At 35.3% G+C, this 24,745-nt stretch overlaps 1 protein-coding gene across 1 annotated transcript; it reads right to left on the reverse strand.

The window, feature by feature from the left end:
- Positions 1-4,075: 4,075 nt before the first annotated feature.
- Positions 4,076-17,667, reverse strand: RBM46 (RNA binding motif protein 46). The gene is made up of 4 exons (XM_026699974.2): positions 17,512-17,667; positions 15,992-16,459; positions 11,767-12,549; positions 4,076-4,319 (listed from the first exon to the last, which is right to left on the reverse strand). The coding sequence occupies exons 1-4, from the start codon at positions 17,660-17,662 to the stop codon at positions 4,120-4,122; spliced, it is 1,602 nt and encodes a 533-aa protein (XP_026555759.1). The 5' UTR covers positions 17,663-17,667; the 3' UTR covers positions 4,076-4,119.
- Positions 17,668-24,745: the final 7,078 nt, after the last annotated feature.

Below are 24,745 nucleotides of genomic sequence, written 5' to 3' on the forward strand. Positions count from 1 at the left end.
TCAGTGCAGACTCAGGCAGTAGATTGCAGAAAGCTAGATTTGTGAGTAAATCTGTGATTCTGCAAGCAACTCAATCTGCTTGCTTGCTTTGCCTGATTTTGGGTAAAAATTGCTCTTTATTTAAAAAAAATCAATATTTACATACATGATGTGTTGTGAGTTAATTTTGAGTTTGCTTGCAAGCAAATTTTATGTGACAGACTCAGGCAGCAGATTGCAGAAAAGCTAGATCTGTGAATCTGTGATTCTGCAAGCAACTCCATCTGCCTGCTTGCTTTGCCTGATTTTGGGTAAAAGTTGCTCTTTTTTATTAAAAAACAAAATCAATATTTACATAAATATTTACAATATTTACACACAAGCCACGCCCAGCCAGTCATGTGACCAGGCCACTCCCAATCAGCAAGCCACACCCACCCAGTCACATACCCACCAAGCCACACCCACAAATTAGGCCACACTCACAGAACCGGTTGTTAAGAAATGTGAATCCCACCTTTGGATTGGATTCCTAATAATAAGTTAACTTAAAGAATTTTTTGAGGGGCTTCAGACTTTTTTCTTTTTCCTCATTCCCATTTTTAAAAATTCTTTATTCATGAATCTGTCAGGAATGGTGTGTAGGGTCTCCTGCTTGGGTAAGGGCTTGGGGTAGATGACCTACAAGGTCTCTTCCAACTCTGTTAAATCTATTGCTTCCCCCCTACAGCAATCAGTTTTAGCTTTTCATAGTGACTTTATCATTTTGGGGTGGGTGGGGGGGTGGACTTAAAAAGTTTGACACAAAAGAAGTAATTTTCCACTTTGATATTTGTTAAATTTGTTTGCTGCCCATCTCACTCCAAGGCGACTGGGTGGCTTAGGAGACCTTGGGAGCTTCTAGCCACGTTTGCGTGTATCATGGCAAAGTCTATGGCTGTAATTTGTTTAGCGTTATGTTTAGACCACTTGTTCTGATTTAAAAGGCATATTTAGGAGTTGCATTATTCAGGCAGAAAAAAAATAGCAAAACTATACAGTCTCCAACACCAATTTAAAACAGCTAGGAGATAATAATAATTTTAAAAAGTGAAAAAAAAAGCTGCAATATTAATTTTTTTACTACTAAACAAGACATTTAGACAATTTTTACTGTACAGAAGGACTTTTCTTGTGTTGTGTTATATTTGATTTATTTCAACAAAATATTTTTCTTTTAGATGCTTTAAATATATTTATTGCTTGTGGTATTTTGACCTGAAAATATTTGTATGTAATAAACTTTATTTTTCTATAAGTACTGGTTTTTTTTAATTACATAGAATGTTAATTGAAACGTTATAATTTATATGACAAATGTGAATTTACAACAGTGTCAGATCCCTGTCAGAACATTGCCATTCTGCGGGGGAAGGTTATTCTTAGCTTCCTGTAACATTTTCAGTCTTATTCTTGCTCTTTTCCCGTGCCAAATATATTTTAAGATCATTTTATTTAAGTTCTCAAAAAACTTTTTTTCCAAGTTTTATCAGAATTGTTTGGATCAAGAATAATTTCAGTAGAACATTCGTTTTTATTGTAGCTATTCATCCTACCATCAATAGTTATAGGTTTTTCCATTTCTCCAGATCCAATTTTATTTGTTCTGTTTAGTATAATTTTCTTCTTTAATAGTTGCATATTTTGCTGACAGCCATATTCCCTCCCTAAGAAGGAAACTCCATAAGAAGATAACTGAAATAGACGATGAAAATATATGTATGATAGGAGATTTTAACACAATTGTGGATGCTAAATTGGACTACAGAAGCAGACAATCATTACAAATATCTGGCCATCCTTTTGGCTAACAGCATCAAGTACACTGAAGTCAAAAAAAAAAAAAGATAGAAATGAATACATCAGAAGAATGAAAAAAATCTTAAAAGTCTAAACTCAGAGATGGAAATATCATCAAGGCAATTAACACTTGGGCAATTTCAGTCATATATATGCAGCTGAATAACGGACTGGACGCAAGCTGAGGTTGTTTTGGGTGGGAAGACCAGAAAAATAATGGCAATGAATCATGCCCCTCATCCACACAATTACACTGACAAGCTGTTTACCAAGGAGATAGTTGGTCATTGTAAGAATATCTGAAGGACAGTGAAGAACTTGTACTGAAGCAACAATTAGTCCTCAATGTATGATTCTAACTGAGTTAGGAATTATGGTTGTAAGTTGTGGTTATTAAGTGGGTCACAATATAATTGCAGGAGATGCTATAACCTTTTTTATTGCAGTCAATTGAATACCAGTCATTAAACAAACTTTAATTTCCCCCCATTTGTTGATATTGCTAGAAATCAGAATACTGGAAACCAGCAAAAAAAAAATGCTGAAAATTATAGCCCTTGGGAAGGATTTCATAGGTGAACAAAAATCTCCAAACCAGTCTAAATATCTGCCTGTGAGCCCCACTATAACAATAGACATTCATGACCTCATTATGTGTTCCACTTTCAAGAGACTTTCAGACCATTTAAAACAATTTCTATCTACATTCTTATCTAGAGAGCACATTTAAATATCATATGAATAAAATCTAAAAATATTGGGTATTGTTATAGCTTAAACGTTTCTTTGGGAAATGAGATTGGACTGCCATTTGTCACAAATGGTGTGGGGTCTCCTGCTTGGGTGGGGGGTTGGGCTAGATGACCTACAAGGTCCCTTCCAACTCTGTTAATCTGTAATCTGAGGCAGAATTATGCAGATACCTTTCAAATTTACCTTATGGGAAGAGAGAAAAATATGTTGATACAATGTATAAAAATGTTTACAATATTCCCAATTGCTATTATGGTATTTAGATTATTTGAAGGTCATGGAACAATCATTTTTTCCTTAGATAAAATGAAAGAAAAGATGAATACAAATGTAATCAGATTAAAATAATGAGGCACTCATTATTAGATCTTGCTTTGGAGTCAATGGGTACCCACATTAGAAGATGTAATGACCTCTAAAAGATGCAACATTTCTTTTGTTGCAATAAAATACGTGAAACTTTCCCAACAAAAAATGTTTCTTCTGCTGGCACATAGCAGCGTATTTTAAATTCATAAATGAAATAAATTTGAACAAATTCAAATTGATTTGGTGAGTTCTCTTATGAAAGAATATTGCTCCTCTTTTTTGCCTGATTCCTGTATTAATTAGGTCTAATGGAATAGGGAATCAACTTCTGCAGTATAAACGAAGCATTATATACTATGGCTTGCAAAATAAATTTTATTATAATTCTACAATTTTATTACAGTTCTCTCTCTGCTACAAGAAACAGCTTTGCCACTCAAAGGTCAGAGGCAGAACTATTACTTTAACCAACTAGAGAATACAAACATACAACGTTGTCTCTCTACAGAAACATCTAAAATCTTAATCCTGTGGTGAGGGTTCAAATAGCTTCAGATCCACAAACTAGAGAAAATTTCATGCTATTTTTTGTATTTGCCTATTGTTTGCTCATGCTTAATTGTTACAGGAGAAAAAAATAAACTTTGAATTTTATCAATATTTACTTTCAATATCAAAAAGGAATCCAAACTATTTTAATACAGCAAGATTTTAATGCCAAAGCGACTGTATTTAAGTTGGGAATTAAACACATGATATGAACATTAAAAACATTACAACATGCAAATACAACAATATTTTTAACAAATAAAATTTAACAATGTAAACTGTGGATTAATAAAATATCATGCAACTAAAATATACAATATAATTTTAAAGGACCCCAAATGTTTATGTTTGGAGTTAAGATTTCTGGGTTTTTTTAAAAAAAAATACTGTGCATCATTTCCTTCTTACATAATACCTTGCTTTTGACCAAATACTACTTTACATCTCCAAAGAATGGATCCTTGGTAACAAGATTACAACAATTGCATGCATTTAAAATATTTTAAAGCTTCTATTTAATGAGAAAAATTATTTAAAAAAACATTTAAATGGGTTTTCTGACCTATAATTTATAAGCAATATGAAATAACCAAGCAAAAGCAATTGTATAAACCCAATTAAAACTAAAACTACATTATAGGGGTTTTTTTAAAAAAAAGGTATTTTTTTTTTCATCCAGCCTTTTCCCCCTCAAAAGAATGAGGCCTGACTGGAGATGTACAAACGCTGTCCAACATGGTTGCTATTAGCAAGCGGAATTGATGATGATAAGGGATAGCTTGGATAAGAATATGGTCTTGATGTATATGGTAATACACTAGTTGTTCCGGAAGAAAGCGTAGCACTAACAGGAGAAATGTTATTTACTGGATTTCGACAAAAATTGTATTCTGCAAAAGAAATTTATGCAGCATGAATATCAACTTCAAAAGAAAACTGGAGAAATCATAATGATCAGCATAATTCCCCTCTTATTATTCTAACTCTTCTTATTATTATTCTAATACTTCTTATTCTAACTCTTGCCACTCAAAAATATAGGAATTACACTGCAGGCTGCTACATAAATGCAATTTTGATCCAGACTTTCTAAACCTTTTGTATTGAGTTGTGCCTTGTTGTAGTGCCTTGTTTTGATGAAATTTCACATGAAGCACTCTTTGCAAATTGAAAGGTCTAACCATCTTTTTTTACAAAAGCAAAGCACGTCATTTCAAGGTCCAACAATTCCAAAAGCTATAAGTGACTTCTGCAAAACTACTATGCATACACAAGCTACCTTTTTCATTCAGCAATTGGGAACAAAAACAGCATTTCTTCCTAGGCAAATTCTAGGAAGGCATTTCCTCCTACTAGGATAAAGTATAAAATCTCAATGGGGTAATTGCACTGCATCCATTCCTCAACGTAAGAAACTAAACACATTATGCAAATCCCCTCAGAAGAATGAATATTACTATCTTAATATATGTTAATATAATGAATTAAATGTAGAACTTTTATGATTCTTCACATAATCAAGCTACTGGCTAAAATCTAGATAACTCTGAATGTTTCAATGAGAAAAAAATGAAGACTGAAGAACCATCCTGTAACCTGATTAATTTGAAGAATCAACCTGTAACTTGATTAATTCCTACAACTTGTCCAATACATCCATAGTATACACTATTCTAACATAACTTACATGACATAATTAATATTTGACTGTTAAACACTGTTACATATTTTAATAGGAAAAAAGCACTGAAAGGCAAGAACTGACTACAAAATCTTGTTATGAAATATAACAAAAATATTCTGTTCCAAGTAGCTATAGATATTTAATGATTATACACAAATGCACATTATTTAAAACCTTACAATTTGCAGACAGGGAGTAGGATTCAACACTGTTTTCTTAGGAAAACCCAAACCATGGATATTAGTATGAAGGTAAAAGTACAGGTTTCCTCTGTGCAGTAGTATCTGACTCTAGGGAGTGGTGCTCATCTCTGCTTCTTAACGGAGGAAGCCAGCATTGTCTGAAGTCATTTCCATAGTCATGTGGCCAGCATGTCTATACACCAATCGCTATTATCTTCCGACCAAAGTCATACCTATTTATCTATCTGCATGTTCTTGAACTGCTAGGTGGGCAAGAGCTGAGGCAAGTAATGGGAGCTCACTCCATTGCACAGTGCTCAGGTACCAAACTCAGGCTGTCAAGCTCATATTTAACCAATAAAGCCATTGCGCCCCCTGTTGTTGATATATATTTATATCTATATATTTAATTAGGTCGTGTTTAATGTCTTTGGATTGGAGGCATACATTCATTTCCTGGAAATAAATCTCATTTACACAATAGGGTTTATTTCTAGGTATAATCAAAACTACATTATTGATAAATGTATGGTATTGGAAATGTAAACATCTTCATTTAAACTTTTAGTTACATCTTATATTTTGCATAAGCAAAAGGAAATTATTTTCCTGTCACAATAAAATTAAAATAATCTTTCAAAAAGTAAGATTGTTTAACCTTTGCCTTTAAGATTTCATACCCGTGTTTCTCAGAAACTAAGGCCGAGTCTTATTTTCTTTTAGACTTGAAAACAAGCACTTGGGCTTATTTTCGAGGCGGTCTTACTTTTTTTGAGGTGCAGCAGGCCAGACTCAGTGAACTGGATGCGCTGGGGATGCACTGTCACCTCCATTTCAAACCTTCAGCATTTGGAATGGAGGCTTTTTGGCAAAGGGGGGGGGAGAAATTGGGAGGGGGTATTTTCCTGCCTGCCATCCTACCCTCAGTCTGTGCTGAGCTTGAGGAATAGACAGGCAGGAAAATCTTCCCTCCCCATTTTCCTCCCGTGAGCCTCCGAAAGAGGGAAAAAGCAAAGCAGTTGGCCGCGGAGCTGCTGGCTTCAGGGAAGCGGCCCAACAAGCAGAAGCGCAGCACCCAGAAAGAGAACGGCAAAAGCGGTATTTGTGCTGCCCCAAGAGGCAGCGGGCTGCAGCCGGACAGTTGCTCCGCCCCCCACCACGCTGCAACTTGTGCCGGCCACGCCCATCTCCCCCAGGCTTATTTTTGAGGTAGGAGTAAGATTAGGCCCACACCCCCAAAATTAGGGTTGGGCTTATAATTGAGGTGGAACATGGGTGTTTGTTAGCAATAAACTATTCAGAAAAAAATAAAGTGGCAGCATTCTTAGTCGTATTACACAGCCAATGTTTAAAGACAGCAGTGACAGCTTTTAGATCTAAAGCAGGGCTTTTAAGTATAATTATTAAAATCTTTTGCAATACATGGGCACTGCTATGCATAATATATTCTCCCTGACTTACAACCATTTGTTTAATGTTTGAACTCCCTTAATAAGTGCCTTGCTTAGCAATGGAAATTTTGTGCCCAATTGTAGCCTTAAGTATTACTCAATAGAAAGTAATTTTCCCTAAAAAAATGATATAGTACATCATAAGATAACAAGTGAGGCTGAAATAATAATTTCAATATAAGCCTAAACAAAACACTATTAAAATCATAGAATGAGCCTCTTTCATTCCATCATCAGGCAATAAAATACACTTACGGTAATTTGACATAGTTACCATAAATGCTATATTGCAATAATTTTGCAATTATTGAACTGAATGCTGTGTAAATATCTTATCGAGACAAAGTAAACATAACATCTATTTTACTGAACTTCAACATCTTTGAGAAAAACATTCTTTCTGCTTTTTTACTACTTTTAAGGTTATAGAGCTGATTATATACAATTAGGTTAGTCAGGTTAAAATAGTTTTAAATGTTTTAATTTCTAATTTAATTTATTGAACCTTATATTTTCCCAAGTTTTTTTCCCACTCGAACATAAATTTCACGTCTAATAACTACAGCACATAATACTTAATATTTATAACAGTATCACATATGAGCATAGCTTCAAAAGCAATATAAAAATATAGATCATAAAGAGTAATCTGAATTTGCTGGGTGAAATTTTAAAAACAAATATTCAGTAAAAGCTATAAGAAATTGATTAAAAAAAATTCTGATAGCATATTTCTATAAATATATTCAGATTATTTTGTGAATTTAGCATACATTCTATTCTTATTCTCTTATCTACAGTTAACTGAAAATTTGAACATTGTAATTTTGAATATGCAATGCTCACAATATAAACTGGACAGTATCAATGACATTATATCAATGTCAAATACAGTACCAAAAAATTGCTAGAGTTAAATCAAGCACCAATTTTACTCATGTTTGCTTCACTTAAGTTACTTACCTGTTTACTTTGTCCAAATTTTCCTACGCAGATCCAGACTGGAAGTTATGTACCCTTTCTGCAAGTGGTGGAGACAGAATGTAACACTCTTCAAAGGTGATATTAATCTTCATTGAAGTGTTTGAAATTCTGGGACTAATTTAACTGCAGTAGTCCATACTATATATTTCACTTCTTTTTATGTATATATAATCCTTTAGATAAAACTATTAAGAGGGCATTAATGTTGCAGATACATACATTATGTTTTTAATTATCTTGCTATGGAAGAGGTTACAAACCCAATATCCATAAGGTTTACTGTATTATGCTGTCACTGTAAACTAACATGTGCAATACGCAGGTTTAGAATATAAGAATGAAGTCAAATGTTGCATATATATTTTCATTTCGCTTAATATAAAATCATCAAAAGTACTGAACATTTTAATATTCTTATTTATTTAAAAAATGTTTAAAATATGACCAAAGTTTTCACCTAATACCAATTTCTCATAATGTAAATCATGATAGTTGTTTATGTAAAGTGTAGAGATTTTATTTAAAATAATGTAGATTTTTTTTACAATTAAGCAGTAAACATTACAAAGTCAACTTTTTCAGATAATGTACTATCATATTAGTAAGCACCATGAGGAATGTTTATGAGTTAGTTCCCTTTTTCACTCAGATCCTTTTTTCTAAAGGTAGTTTTGGAATCAGGGTATAACTGCTAAATAAAAAGTTACCATAAAAACCTATGCAATGTCCTGAGAAAAGCATAGTTTATGTTTATTAAAATCTCATTATATTTCAGTATCTTATCTGGAGTAGTATGTCTGATATATGTTGTTTGCAAATATAAAATCAATGGGAAAATAGCATATTAATATGTGAGACTAGTCTGTAATTGTTGGAAATGATAAAATACTTTTTAAGGGAAGCAAACAAGTAACAAAGGTAACTTGTTTTTCAGAATGGTATGAATAAATATTGGAGGTATTAACACTAAATATAGCTTATTTAAATTAACTATAAGTTTACAATATATAAGACCAGTCCATGGGCTTTTCCCAATTGCGAGAGACAGTAGATATCTCCCATATTCAAAAAAGACTGATGATCAAGATTAAACAAAATGAAAATTTGAATTTTAGCAAACTGTTTCAGTATTTTTCAGTTCAATATTTCAACATATTACTCTAATAGTCTACTTGTCAGAAAGAAATTAATAGTAAGTTCCAATAAAAATAAAGCCATACCATAATTTGATTAATTTAATTGTTTCAAGTTGTGAGCTTATACATTCATATTTAATATATAAGATTCACATTTTCATTTCAAAAAACTTGTTCCTTTCAGTTTTGATATACTTTTATAAACTACAACTTCCTTTAATTGTACTTTTATCCAGTTTCTTAGGCAATATATATTTTAATCACATATCCTCCTCGTGCTTTATAGCATCTCCATGAACAAATATATTCTAGCTACAGTTCATTTTCAAACTTTTCCCTAAATAATTGGGCCTATTTGAATTTTTTCCATTTAATGTTTCCTTTATTAAATTTCATTGATGGAAGAGTTATTCACTTTCCAGCTGTTTTTCTATATAATATTGCGGGAGTGGGGAATCTTAAAATTTAAAAATCCACCCTTTCTTTGTTGCATAAAGGAAATCGATCCAGCTCCCTTAAATATCAAACCGAATCTATTATCACTGATAAATTAAGTAGCATTTACAAAAACAAAACAAATTAAGGATTACCTCCAGATCTATCCATTTCTCTAGGCACATAATGAAGACAAAATGAGCTAAATAAAATACATTGCTATAAAGTAGCATAAGCAAATGACAGTATTTCTATATTATCTCTATTTTTCAGCAAAAACTTTTTCTCATAAACATATCCAGAATATATCAATATTCATATTTCACATATTTACTACATGAAATAGCAAGCTTGTTATTTCCCATTTACCAGATGTGCTTGACCAGAAAAGTTGAAAACAGCCTCCCTTTGCATGATTGCAAAAGACATAAATTGATTATTTTAGTGTGCTATGGCTCTACTATGTTTCAGAACTCATTATACTTATACTTATGATTTATGGGCTTAATGTTATATAACCACAACCAAATATATTTATAAATTTAACTGTTATATTTAACCACTTGCTTTTGGTTGTTCGACATATTATGAGCAGAATGAGCAAAATGGAGAGGATGAATAGATCACCCTTTTTTATTTCACATAAATTACATTCACATTATCACACTAAACTATCTGATAGTACAATACATGAAAAACAAAAACTTCCATTTGTAATGAATCATACTGCAGTAAATTCAAATGTTTTGGGCTTAGTGCGATGTGAAAATCCAGCTTGAGAAATCAAGTAAGTTGCCATAACAAGGAAGTGTTTTTTCAAATAAAAACACCATTGACTACTACAAAAATTGAGAGGTGCAATGGCTCAGTGGTTTAAGATGCCAGAGAAGATCTATACTTATATTACTGCATGAGAGAGTGACGAAGTGAGCTCCTGCCAACCTAGCAGTTTGAAAGCATGTAAATGCAAGTAGATAAATAGGCAGGGTGCGTAAAAATTGATGTTTTTTTTTTAAAAAAATAGATTTTTAAAATTTAAATCGGATTTTTAAAATCACATTTATTTTAATAAAATGCTTTTGGAGAAAAAAAAATCTATCCAAAGGTAGTTTTCTATTTAAGATACATTAATAATTTAGTTTATTCAGCATGAAAAGGAGTTAGTTATGTAGCATGAGGCAATATTTACATTTTTGATAAACTCATTCAATGAATCCAAGCTCTGCAAGCTAAATAGGAAACCTTCATTTTGTTTGCAAATCATATTAAATATTCTAAATAACAGCGAGAATGAGTCCTTACATTTAAAGAGGACCTGAGATTTCAGCTCCATCATGGCAGCGCCTGTTAGCGGGCATCCACTCACCTGCTGCCCGCCTCACCTTGTTGTGTCACTGCCGCATCACCAGCCATCCCACAAAAATGAATGGGACTGTCGGTGAGTCAACAGTGGGTCAAAGGAGGAGCCGCTGCAGGACAAAGATGACAGTTGCTCTTTAAAAATTATGATTTAAATCAAGTTAATTTAAATCAAGCCTTTTTACTAGTGATAAATGATTTAAATCGTGATTTAAATCAAATTCACCCTGTAAATAGGTACTTCAGTGGGAAAATAGCAGCGTTCCAAGTTTCACCATACACTGTGCGCTGCAGCGTGATGTCATGTTGGCCGCATGACTGAGGAAATGTCTTCATACAGCTCTGGATCAAGGGATTAAAGAAACGGAGATGAGTACCACCCGCTAGTCAGCTATGACTAACAGAATAAAACCTGCAGGGACTTCTTTACCTATTACCATAAAAATTACAGTGTTTCCATCTCTTCTCTGTTAAGTACTAAGAAGTTTTTAAAGATTTTAAAAGGTTACTATCTTGTAGACTTATGTCAAATGTAATTAAAAAAGGAGATCCAAACTTTATACTATAATTAACGTAAGTGAAATTTAACTTTCTTAAAACCATAAGGAAAAAGAAATTAGGTATGAAAATCAATTCCCAAACATTGCTTCATTTTTTTTCTACTGAACCTTTTTTAATGATAGCATTTTTAAATAGGAAAAGATATTAGAGATCCAAATTAACTGCCTTTTCAATAACACTAGAAATAATATCTCAGTGTTATATGGCTTAAAGGCAAAGAATCTATGGATAGAAGCAAACTGTATATCTAAAATAATTCTAAAAATATTAACTCTCTATATTTGCTACGAAGATTTCTTTTTAAAGTAATCAGCAAGATGTGATTTGCTTCTTAATAAGTTTAAAATACACTAGTACATCCTGAGGTGATAGTATTTTTACTGTACACATACACACATACCTCTGAATGGGAGAAAAACTTGAAATGCCACAAATGTTTCTGAAGAAGGTGCCTACTTAGTGGAATGGGCATTTTAGATAAGTTATGGAAAAATAATAATTGAGTGCTAAATGATTAAAATTAAAACCGAAGTTTTAAAACTTACCCAAGTGCATAAGTGCAAAATGTGCTGCAAGCTCTTTTGCATCTTCTACTGTTGTGCAGAGTTTGTCTGACATAAAATAACTCTGGGATCCATTTGCAACCGCCGGAATAACAATTTTATATACCAGCAAAATTTTTCCATCTTGACTTGTAGTCGAATACAAATAATACTCTGGAGGTGCCCAGTTATTTTTGTTGCAATAATAATCTAACTGCATCACAGCAGAACTAAAATGACTAGATTTTAAAGAGTACATGCTAATTGGAGTAAGTTTTGTTCCTGGAAAAAATGGGTAAGTACATCTTTCAATTTCAGGAGGACTTGGACTATTCTGCCCATTAAGGCGTATTGGAAGATTTGCTGGTTTTGTTAGTGATTTCTGATGACCATCTTCTTTGTTTGTAAAGACTAAAAGATTTTCAGAACTGGGGCTAATTTGGCCATTAAGATGTTGTCTCCAAGTGCTTTCTTTGTTCACTGGCTTGGCTAGTGTTACCTCAATGCTAGCACCATCAATACATTTTCCATTCATAACTGACATAGAAGCAACTGCATCATCTCGATTGAAGAAATGAACAAACGCGTAATCTCGAAGTTTCTTTACCCGTTCAATAGCTCCAGGTTTAAATTTATTAAACTCTGCCTTAATTGTTTCTTCTGTGGTTGACATCATCAAGTTTCTAACATAAAGTACTTTTACTCTCTGCATTGTTTCTTCATCTACCTCTTTTTCTGGGTCTGCCCAATCTACTTGAATAGTGTGTCCCCATAACTGGAAAGTTCCTACAAAAAAAAAAAATTCTTCATCAGTTTTTTTTTTAAAATAGTAGTAGTTTTGCTCCCCTTTCCTAGTTTTGAAGAAAAATACACAACACAATAGACTATACTTAAAAGAATTTAAAAAAACACATATTCTGAACAAAATAGAAGATACAGTAAATTGCCATTAGATTTAAACTCCAAGGACACTAAGGGAATGTATTTTAAAATTAATTATCATAAGAAATTAATTGAAATAAAATTTTCTAACAGAAATCTTATGGTAATGAATTTTATGACATTAACTTAGGGGCATTCACTGTGTGGTACTGTGATTCATAAGTTAATAAACTTGTTAGACCTCTATGAATTGTAACAGGAGTCACCAACCTTTTGGACCTTAGAGACCACAAAATTCCTAAGTTTAAATCCCGCGAACTACTATGATCTGCCTAATGACCAGCTGGGTGGGCGTGACCAGGTGGTCATGTGACTGGGTGGGCTTGGCCAACTTCATGTCAGTCACTTTGAGGGGTGCCTCGCTGGCCTCTATTCGCCCCATCCCTCCCAGCTATTCCTCACCTGCCTGCCCGGGCTCCTTAGGGTCCCAACAGGAAGCAGCTGTTGGAACTAAAGCAGCCATCATGAGTTGGCAAAACAGCTGGCTCAGTTCAAATTGGATCTGACCGAGAAGGAGGCTCAGCAGAAGCAACTCACTGAAGGCTACCAGCATAGGCTTTGCAAGCAGAGAGAACACCTGCAGTGCAAGGCCAGGTACCGTCGCCTGGAGGCTTAGCGAGCTGAGATGATCAGCCAGTTCCAGGCCATGATGCAGTCCCATTGGAACAAGGCTCTCCAGCTCTTTGCCACCAGCGGCACTTCCCTCCAGCCTTCACCCAAAGCCCCGCACCAGGAGGCTGAAACAGACCCCAAGTCGGAATTTCTGCCCCCCTCCAACCTGCACAAAAAGGGGAAGACTCTCTGCAGCAACACAAATGTTCATTGCATGTATCCGGCTCAGTGGGCCTAGTTTGAGGACCCCTGATTTAGTGCCATATAAAAAATGCAAATAGTTTTTCTGCGGACCATCAAAATTTTCTTGCGGACCATCAGTTGGTGACTGCTGAATTATAAAGTATCAGTAATTGCTGGAAAAACAAACTTTATCCAGTTAGGTATGGCTTTTTGCAATGCACTCTAGCAACTTAAATTGCTGGTTCTGAAAAGTCCAAGTAGCTGACTGGCAATGTTGCAATCTGAATTCCCCTCATTAAATGGAAGCAAGGCAACTGGGAAAAGGCTACTGTTGAATTCTTGGTGTTCTCTAAGCTTGTTTGTTTGCTTGCAGACATTTTATTACCCAACATCATCAGTGCTAGTAGGTGTATAATTTGCTCTAGCACCGATGAGGTTAACAATCTGCAAGCAAATAACCACTCTCAGAGATCATCGTAGATTCCATAGTTAAACCCTGAGCTATTTATATTTGATTCTGTTGAAAATTTGCTGCTGAACCTTCACTCCTAGGAAAACCAATTGGATTTCAAAAGTATGGCAGCTAGTAAAACAGTCCTTAATAAATGTCATGAAACATCCCAAAACACATTCTCCCCTCTTCGTTCAATTCTTTCCTACCAAGTTCTTGCTTTGTAACATCTCCCCCATATCAAAAGAAGCCTTTAAAGCAGGGCAATGGGGAAGCATTTTAAAGAAAAGACGTGAAGGAAAAAGTGAGTAAAAGGTAGAAAATAAGCTAGAAATAATACAAGGAAAATGAGGTATAATTTTGGAGGTTGGGAGTCTGCCACTTGCTCTCTTAATGCTGTTATTAATCTGGATTCCTGATCAGTGGTTCTTGCAGATTTAAACCATATTGACACAATTCTAATATAGAATGCAAAAATGGACATTCTAAACCCTGGGAAAATGGTCGCTATAACAGCTTTAAGAGCCTGTCTGAAGAGCCCTAAAACATGCCTGGTTAGTGAAGCATCAGAGGTGATTGAGATGCTAACACAGCACATGACAAGACAGCGTCTCCTGACTTGCCGGTCATTTAGCTTTCCAGTAATATAGAGCATTAACATGTCAGGGTACTACCCCTGCTGCCCTTTCCTGGCTGTGGCAGTTGACCAATAATAGTACTACAAGCAATTGTGTAAGCTACGTTGCTTTTACCAGCAATTACTCAAAGCTTTGTATTGCACTCTTCCTTGTTTTGAGTAGGCATTTTTCTTATGCCCACTGGTCGTATGCCAGGTAGGTATTTTCTCTTACTTTAACAACTGGCACTTAACATAGAGTACACCCTGTCTGCCTGCCTTTTAATCCAGCAGCCCCCAACCTTTTGGGCATGAGGGATCGGTTCTGTGGAGGTTTTTCTACAGACCAAAGAGTTTTTGATGCCTGCATCCCACTGATGGGGTTTTGCTTGTTTGTGCAGACTGGTTTCTGGCATGCTGTGGACTGACGCCGGTCCACAGACCCTGTGTGTGTGTGTGTGTGTGTGTGTGTGTGTGTGTGTGTGTGTGTGTGTTGGAGACCTGTTTTAGCCCATCAAAAACATGTCTAAACGACAACTGCAAATTTGCTTACAAAACTCAGGCAATCTAAACTAATTAGATAAAATATCAAGTCAAACAGAGATTGAGGTAAGTGGTTTATGACATAATTTTTGTCAGGATTGCTTTTTGCAATCTTATTTCTAAAACTATTTGTTTCCCTATACCATGAGCTGAGAGCACAGCTGTTCTAAAAAGTCTATTAAAACATTGAATATTAAGCCTTTTAACTGCAAAAATTGATTGCCTCTATGTAACCCAAATACAGTACATTTATTTAAGTTTAAATTTAAGTTTATAAAGCAATTAAACTTCAAATTAAGTTTATACCATGAATAATAAGGGGTTGAGGTCCATATAATCTCACTGTAATAATGCAGAATAGAGGAATAGTCCATGGCTGAATTAACAGTAAGAATACCATGCATATCATCAGCTATCTTGGCTAATTTGCCAAAGTCTAAACCATGTTTTCTTAATCCTCTAGGATATAACCTGAACATAGATCATGATAGTGTTCATGCAGATGTCACCTATAACTTCCACCATCTTTACAAAAAATACTGAGATTTCCTCTCTGCTGTACCTTGCCTTCAAATCAAGAGTATTCACTTTTAGAAAAGCAATATACAAATATCTACATTTAGTAGAAAATGGGAGGTATTTATAATTTTAACACGAAAGGTTCTAGAAAAGAAGACTGCAAAAGAGAAACCTACAACCAGGGATAGCTTAATACACGTCAGGCATGTTTATTTTTTTTCAAAATCTATGCCTTGACTTCTTGATAGAAGCAAAGGAATCTGGCACTCTGGCATACTGAGTAGCTTTTAGTATAATTTAAACATACATGTTCTTAACAAGTATATGATTAAACCTTCTACATGAAGAATGAACATATTTACCAGGAATTAATTTTCTCCTTGCCATAGCTGCAGCTCTGTGGGATTCATATTCTACAAAGGCAAACCCACGATTTTTTGTCTTGTCCGTTGCACTTGGATAAACAAGAACATCTACAACACCTTCAGTGACTTTTTTCATTTCATCCAAGATTTCTTCCTTCTTCTTTTCCTTTGGAATGGCTCCAATGAATAGTCTGCAGTTATCCAAACTTATACAAACACCAATAAATTTTCCAGGACGAATCTCATAATTATTAAGGGTCTTAATGGCAAACTGAGCTTCTTCTTTTGTTGTATACATTACAAAAGCATATCCACGATTCTCACCACTAAATTCCATCATCAATCTAAATTCATAAATCTTCCCCGCTCTTTCAAAAATAGGAACTAATTCATCCTCATATATGTCACGAGGAATTTTTCCCACAAAAACTTCACAGCCTCGGGGTGGTGGCGGACCTTCCCAACCTTAAAAAACACATTCAACACATTTTTATTAATTGATACTACGAAAAAAAAATCCTAGCCAATTATCATATTATGCCATTGTCACTTATCTTAAAACAATTTGGAAGGTTTTCATGTAATATCCAACAGATTATATAAACTAAAATGCTAGTGCATTCTACAAATACTGATTGTCCAATAGTTCTCCATTAGCTATGGCTTGTATTATCTGGTCAAATTTATTCCAGTGATTTCTATTTAAACAAAGACCTACTGCTTTGATTTATGAATAGTGAATAGTACTGAATATGAATAGTGAATATAATATTGAATATGAATAGTGAGGAATATAGCCTTATCATACTTGGTTCAACTTGGAATGCCTAAATTAAGTAAACTATTTTAACTTAACAATGAATTGTCATATTGTAAAGAAATACAATTATTCATCACAGTTATTCATCACAGATGTGCAAAAAATGTTCTGTGCACATAGCAGTTACTGAGTAATCCATTCTGAATTTAAGCATGCCTGGTTGGGGGATTCTGGCCTATATGTGAAATAAAATGGGTCTGTTTTGTTCTGGACAGAAATGATGGTGGAACAGAAGAGAAAAAGCCAAGGATATCAGCAGCTTAGGAAGATAAGGGGACAATGGAAGGGAACACTTGGACAAAACAATTAGGAAGCAACGGGAGGAAAGCCAGTGGACCACTACTGGGTTAAGCTGGCAGTTGAGAGGTGGGAAGGAAGAAATAGTGCCGAAGTAAGATGGTTTGATGGAGTATGACACACGGGGAACTATGTGGGACAGAGAGATTACAATGTACACCCATACCTATTCCACGTGGATTTTGGTTCTGGCAACCATAGCTAACCTGAAATGGTTCAGCAGAATATTTGAAATACAATGGTTTATTATGAGTTAGAGATTCTCCCATTTCACACATACCTTAACCAAAACTAGGCTACTACTTAGGCAATAATTATAGTCTTTATTTTGCTATATTAATCATTTTTTGATTTATTTTTCCAAAAATTAGTATTTTCAAATCAAGCAATAATCAAATACCTGGTGGAGGTCCACCAAATTTTCGTTGTCCATTTTCTTGAACCATATTATAGCCTGTCTTCTCCATAAGAGCCAATAAGGCAGCTTCATTCTGAGTACGAGATCTAACTTTATTACATCCATTTGTTATATCTGTGTGTTCTTCATTCATTTCTGTAACATCTTGAGAACCAATAGTAGTTATTATAAACATGGAACATTCCTTAAAAATGAGTTCTTACATGAAAATCAAACATTTACATGTATAAATAATTTTATATTAATTTTAAGGAAAAGTAAAGCTATACCTACAGAGAGTAGCAAAAGATTCTCAAGCTGGCTTATTAAATAGGGATTTTGATCACATAGATTTTCAACATATACATTGTATGGTTTATTTCTGATTTTACTGCTACATTCCTCAAAGAATCAACTGCTATATATATATGTAAATGATTGCAGAATGGCAAACTAAATCAAACTATCCAAATTATGCATATTGTACATTAAATTAAAATTGAAATCATGTTCATGGACTTCAAGATTTACATTTTCCTTCTGAGATTATAGAAAGTGCTTTGAGAAATCTAATGTCAAAAACCTCCTTTATCCAGACTTCCTTTCGTAATGGAATCTTGAAGAGAGATAACATATATCATGATTTAGGGCAATGGTGGCTAACCTTTTTGGGCTCCTGTGCCAAAAACTGTGTGCGTGCTAGCACCCAGAAGGCAATGTGCCCTCCACACACACTCCCACACGGATACGCAATCTCACCCGGCCCCACCCTTGCCTGCACTACCCCTCACAGCTGATTTTCGGCCGGTTTAAGGCCTTTTTCGGCCTCCCAAAGGCTTGAGGAAGGCTTCTGAAAAAAACAGAAGTGAGGAAACGGGGCTAGATTTCAGCCTACAAAGCTTGTAGAAGCCCGAAGAAGCCTTCCTCAAGCCTTTGAGAGGCTGAAAATCAGATGTGAAATGCGCGTATGCACAGTGAGGTAAATTTGCCTCAGCTCACCTGCCAGCACAAATGGCTCTGGCATGCAAATCCAGTTGAAATTTTCTGGATGCACAGCCCTCTACTGTACGGATAATTTAAGATGGGAATATGATATCAACTGGTCTAAATTATTTTGTGGACAACTCTTTTGCAAATTATGTTGAAGTCCTCTGAGAAAGGGCTTTGCATTATTTTGTTTGGTGAGTTATAGCAAAGCTATATAAAGTCAAGTAAAAGTCAATTCTTAGCCCCAGAGGCTGACTTGATAACTTACCCCAACCTACTTCATAGTGTTACTTTAGTTGGGAAAATTGGAGAAGGAATATATGAACACTACTTGAGCTGATTGAGGCGAGATGGGGATATACATTTAACAAATAAAATAGTGAATATTAAAATTTTCATATGTTCATATAATATAAAGCATTCCAATCCCAAAAGATTAAATAAACCCAATCCACTCTCCATCATTTATCGATTACCTACTGACCTCCAGCCATTTATTGACCTCTTGGGTAATTCTATCACCCTGGGGGTTAATACTGATCACTTTGTGAAGCCCTGTTCCAACTGTACTTTAAAACTTACATACTAGAGTGTTCAAAGTACCTAGAGGAGAGAAAAACAATTTATATGCACACATTATAATTTAGAAAGATTAAAACTTACAAGATTTTTAGTTCAGACTGTGTTCTGTAGTCCTTTGAAATATCAAACTGTTTTGAAATAAATATTTTAATACATGGGTTGCACAAACAGAACACTGATCAATCATCCAGCCCAATAAATCTGATCAGATTAATATCTGTGGACAAAAATGAAATTTCAAGTAAACACCAAGTGGAATTAAGTTTATTACTTACTTAAAGTATATATAATTTCATTCTGCATAAGACAGAACAGCAATAAACCTGAAGATTCAATTTACAGACTTTTCAATATTTTTCAATATTTATATTTTTTATATTACAAAATATTGTAAAAATAACCATTTTCACGTGTGCTAGATGAAAGCTCAGAAATTGCTTAAGTTTGGAAAGCAATCACCTTTCAACGGTCTTTAAAGACATGAATCTGAAGATTAAAATATATGAAGATATAAAAATATTTTAACAAAATATAATTACCAGCCCTGCTTTTAAAGGTTTTATTTGCCATTTATTGTTTGATATTTAAGATAAAATTTGATCATACACTAGCCTGATATCCAAAATTAAAGTTATAAAAATTCCAAATGGTTTTTGGTAATCTGAAAAAATAGGCTTGGAAATAACGGAAACAATAGTGTTTCCTTATTGTCATCACTTAAAGGCTGCCTCTTTCATTTTGAGCCTGCCTGATCGTAAAAATTTATAGGTTGAAGGCCGATTTTTGAAGCCTATGTAAAATAACTCTGTGATCTACATCCAGGTGTAATTCTTTTCACCTCTGGTTGAACTAGATGAAATGAGGATTGTAATAAAAAAAAATATCTCGAGGCAAGATTGGAGAAGCTGCTATAGAAAACTATGATTGGCTCTAGGAAAAAGTGTCAAGTCAATTCTCTTTAAATTGGACTTTGATATTATAGCTTTGATAACTTTGATATGGGCTTTTGGTTTCAAATCTTGGTTTAATTATTTTGGTTATATTTTTGACTTCTTTTTTTTAAGAAAAAGAAAAGAGCGATATTCTAGTGCCTTCCAGCAGGGAGTAATCAAATAATATCTGGCTATATCCACCATTAACCTATAGCTATTTTGCACCTCTACTTTCTTTTTCCATGAACATTATTACCGCGACTTTTACTCTCGCCTGAGCCTCAACCTCCCCGCCATCACGAGCGTCCCGCCCGGCCTCAACGCGCCGAGTTCCTATCGGTTTTCTCCTCGGTTACTCCTCCTCAACAGTTTTCAGTGCGAAGGCCCTTCTGCCTTTTTTTTTTTAACTGACAAATAACGAACCATTCCTTACTATTGTTGGCTGAGGTATCCCGCTTAAATTAGCGCACAACGGCCGGGAGAAAGAAAAAAAAAGGGTCACTTTTTATACACCTCCCCTGAGAACTACTATCCCCCCTCAAGCAAATCCTCATGTGAGGCGCCCTTCTCGAGGGAGGTGGCCCTTGCACGAGGCACTGGAAATGCCGCCACGAAAAGACTCGGGACGAGGAGCGAGGCCTCGTCGTTCAAAGCGGATCCCCCCACACACAAAACAACCCCTCAAAACTAGCCCTACCGCGCCTTCCCTGCGGAGGAAACGGCGGCTGACTCGCGGCTACCGGCACGCAAGTAACGCGCGGCCCGCGCAATTTTCAGGCGGGCTCTTCCGAACTTGAGCGGGCCTTTTTTCTTCTTCTTTAAATTACCTTCTGCTTTTTTTTTTTTTTAAATATATCTATCTATATATATAGGATTGACGGCACTTCTAACCAATTGAGAATGGAAGATTTTCTCTCTTTTTTTCCCCCTTACTTGGGTTTCAAATGGGGCGGAGTTGGAAGTTGGAGGTTCGTTAGTGGGAAAGGGCGGGTGAGAGAACGCGGGTCTGTGGTAAACGTTTATTCCAACGGACAAGAAACCTCCATCCTATCCGTTGCAAGCGCGTTACTGCGGGTCGTCTAATAACCGCAGGGTGGATTGACCATTTTTAGAACAAGTTAGGCCTCACGATGAGGCGACCTTTTTTCCCCTCAGGAGAAAGCCAGACGTTACCTTGGTGCTACTTTTATCTGGCCTTTCAGTAGCTTGGGTTCTTATAAGCAAACGCATTTATGTTTTTTAAACAGCCATCTCTTTTTTTCTGATAGAGATTTCGCTTTTGTCCTTTAGTCCAGGGGTCTCCAACCTTGGTAAGTTTAAGCCTGGAGGACTTCAACTCCCAGAATTCCCCAGCCAGCTTTGCTGGCTGGGGAATTCTGGGAGTTGAAGTCCTCCAGGCTTAAACTTGCCAAGGTTGGAGACCCCTGCTTTAGTCCATGGCAGAGCGTCTTTTAATTGTTCCTAACAGTACTTATACTAATCATCTCCCTTTTATTGGGACAACATGCAGTCTAGGTTGTGTAGTTATTGGATTACTCACCGTGCAAGTGCAATGAATGGTAGACAGACCTTCATTGGGGAACTGTTCAGCCCAATTGGTTTGAGGTCAACTCTCTGAAATAGACCAGATTAGGAAACCCAAGTTATGAATGCTAATACAGGTAGTCCTTAACTAACAACGGGTTGTTTTGTTGACTAATGTTATCACGGACTACTTACAACCTGGATTTGAAGTGTTGACAGTCAAGCAGGTCAAGTGACAACTTCAGGTGATCAGCAACTGAGCAACATTTGCAGCCATTTGCAGTGTCCCGCCGGTCATGACTTTATAGCACATACTTAACAGTTTTCAGCAAAACCACACCCTGTTCGTTCACTTAAGGGACCACATTGGCTATTTTAAGATTGTATTTGCTTAAAAATCGCCACAAAAAAAGATTGTCACAACTTACAGTAATGATGGGCAAGGCTCCCTTACAGTTGTAAATCAAGGATTACTTAAACTACTTTTATTATACAGTTACAATAACAGAATCTTGCAAGCCTGAACATGCCTCCTCCTCTATCTTCAAGAAAATCAGGGAGGATCCAGTCTGTGTTTTCTGCCTTGGACTCAATTTCTTTTTTTTATCTGACCCTTGTGTTTTTTTTTGTAGCTCTCCCTCTCGTTCCTCAAGGTTACTGTTACAGCCAATTGCATCTCCTTAGGATGAACAGAACAAGAAATGCATTGCTCCAAAGTAGCACTTGCCTTTGCAATGTCATCATGGGATTGTGGGTGATGCACTTCAGACTTAAGAAAGAGCATCCATCTGCCTCTTCTGTAAGCAAGGGACATATGTAATACAGATGTCAACATGAAGGAAAATTGTGTCCATCTGATACGTGCTTTCTATGTAATCTGTAGATAACTCAAGTTCTTGTGGTCAGTCTAAACTTGTAGATGACATAGAAAATGGCCTTGAGGGGCAAGGGGAAGGGCCGCTACAGAAAGATCGGGTAAGGGGTGTGTGAGCCTATTCCAAGAGACTAATTTGAGTAAACATCCCAGTTCACACAAAGTGAGGGAGGAAGCATATTCAGACTTGCGAGGTTCTGCTACTACAGCTGTTGTAATAAAAGAAGTGCTGACCGACATGGCATTAGTTTCTTAACTGGGTCTTCTTTGTAGGGCTGACAAAACTTGAATAGAATGCTTTGCCCTTCCAACAGATGTCTCCAATGGTAAGAACATCTTGTTTAAATCATCACACTTTCTTTCACAAGCAGCATTTATTTAGAACAAAAGGCCCAAAGCAGCAATTCTAGTCCTGAAACATCTTTACTTAAAGGTAAAGAGAGATTCAGCTCGGGAAGATTATCAATCTCAATGATACATACAACTCAAACTGAGTCATGAAAACTTGAATTTCTCTGCATTTCTGTGGCATTTATCAGATAAGAAATCAGGAGAGTAAAATAGCATAGTCCAAGGAGCATTGAGCTGGGATGTAGAGAGTTAGATCTAGAGAAAGTGTTTGAGTCTGCTGGGTAATTTGGAAATCTGTCTGGCTTTGCTGCATCTGTGTTACTTTCTTATATTAGAGAAAGCATTTGCAACCTGTTCAGCAGTCAACAGTACATCAAATGGATTAGTAATTTGATCCAAGTATTTGAAGCATGATTAACCAACTTGTACAGGGAATAAGCATTTATTGGAATTAATAAGATGTTTCTTGTAGCAACCTTAACTGGAAGGGGTCCAGAGAATAAGGTCCTCAGAATTCTAACTAGTAATATTTATTAGAAAATGAATTAAGGGTGCAATACAGGAATTTTATCAATCTTCCTTTAGTTTAAAAAATATACAATTTAAAAGAATAAGATTTTAATTCAAATTTTTCATACTTGTTTGTGCAAGGGAAGAGGTTTGTCTCTTTTTTGAAGATAGGTCAGTCCATGCCTGTTGATAGTTTTAGAAATATTTATTAAACTTCTTATCAGTGTGAGCATCAACTCTTGGTATTATGCAAAGATTGCAAATAGACACAAATGATACATACTTTGGTATTTAATGTAGAGTTAAGAATACCAAATACCCTCAGTTAGTCAGCTGGCTTCACTGTACCATACAGGGACCTATACAAAGAAGAAATATGTTTTATAGTTCATTTTTTAAACTTCATTGGAAGCATGGGTTCCATATTCTAAAAGCATATTTTTTTAAAAAAATCATAAAAGTATTATTGCTAACAGAAATAAGAATTTATTTTTTATTTATTTTATTTGGTTTGTCGATTGCTTGCAAGATAATAGGTATAAGTAAAAACATAGTTATGAATACATGGATACATATAAGAAAAATAAAAGAAACAATAGGACAGGGACGGTGGGCACGTTGGTGCGCTTATGCACGCCCCCTACAGACCTCTTAGGAAAGGGGTGAGGTCAATAGTAGAAAGTTTAAGGTTAAATTTTGGGAGTTTGAGGAAGAAACCACAGAGTCAGGTAGAGTATTCCAGACATTGACCACTCTGTTGCTGAAGTTGTATTTCCTGCAATCAAGTTTGGTGCGATTAACCTTGAGTTTGTATCTATTGTTTGCTCTTGTATTGTTATGGTTGAAGCTTGAAGTATTCATTGACAGGTAGGACATTGCAATATATGATTTTATATACTATACTAAGATCGGACCGAAGGGGGCGTAGTTCAAGGTTTTCTAGGTCTAGAATTTCAAGTCTGGTGGCATAAGATATTCTGCAATGAGTAGGAGTGGAGAACTCTTCTTGTGAAATATTTCTGGACTTTCTCACCTGTGTTAATATCAGATATATAATGTGGGTTCCAGACTGATCTATATTCAAGTATTGGTCTAGCAAATGTTTTGTATGCTCTAGTTATTAGTGTAATATTACCAGAGAAAAAGCTATGTAAAATTAGGTTAACAACTCTTAATGCCTTTTTGGCTATGTAATTACAGTGGTCTCTAGCACTTAGATCATTAGAGATGAGTACTCCAAGGTCCTTGACAGAGTTTGGATTATCAACAAGGTTTTGACTATTCAGCCTGTATTTTATTTTCTGATTATTTTTGCCAATATGTAAAACAGAGCATTTGTTTGTTGAGATTTGAAGTTGCCATTTGTTTTATTATTTATTATTATAATTTTATTAATTAGAATAGAATAGAATAATATATAATAGAATAATATATATTCTATTCTGTTCTATTCTATTCTATTAATACAGTATCATGA

The sequence above is a fragment of the Pseudonaja textilis genome, chromosome 6, assembly GCF_049901715.1.
Source record: "Pseudonaja textilis isolate UNSWEBS1 chromosome 6, rPseTex1.2, whole genome shotgun sequence".
NCBI classification, from domain to species: Eukaryota; Metazoa; Chordata; class Lepidosauria; order Squamata; family Elapidae; genus Pseudonaja; species Pseudonaja textilis.

Excerpts from the sequence above, each read along its gene's own strand:
- RBM46 (XM_026699974.2), bottom strand. The coding sequence starts at position 17,662 with ATGAATGAAGAACACACAGATATAACAAATGGATGTAATAAAGTTAGA. Across the intron at positions 12,550-15,991 it reads AAGGAGAAAATTAATTCCTG|GAACTTTCCAGTTATGGGGA; the intron begins GTAAATATGTTC and ends TTTTTTTTGTAG. Across the intron at positions 4,320-11,766 it reads TTTTGCACTTATGCACTTGG|AATACAATTTTTGTCGAAAT; the intron begins GTAAGTTTTAAA and ends TTTCTTTTGCAG.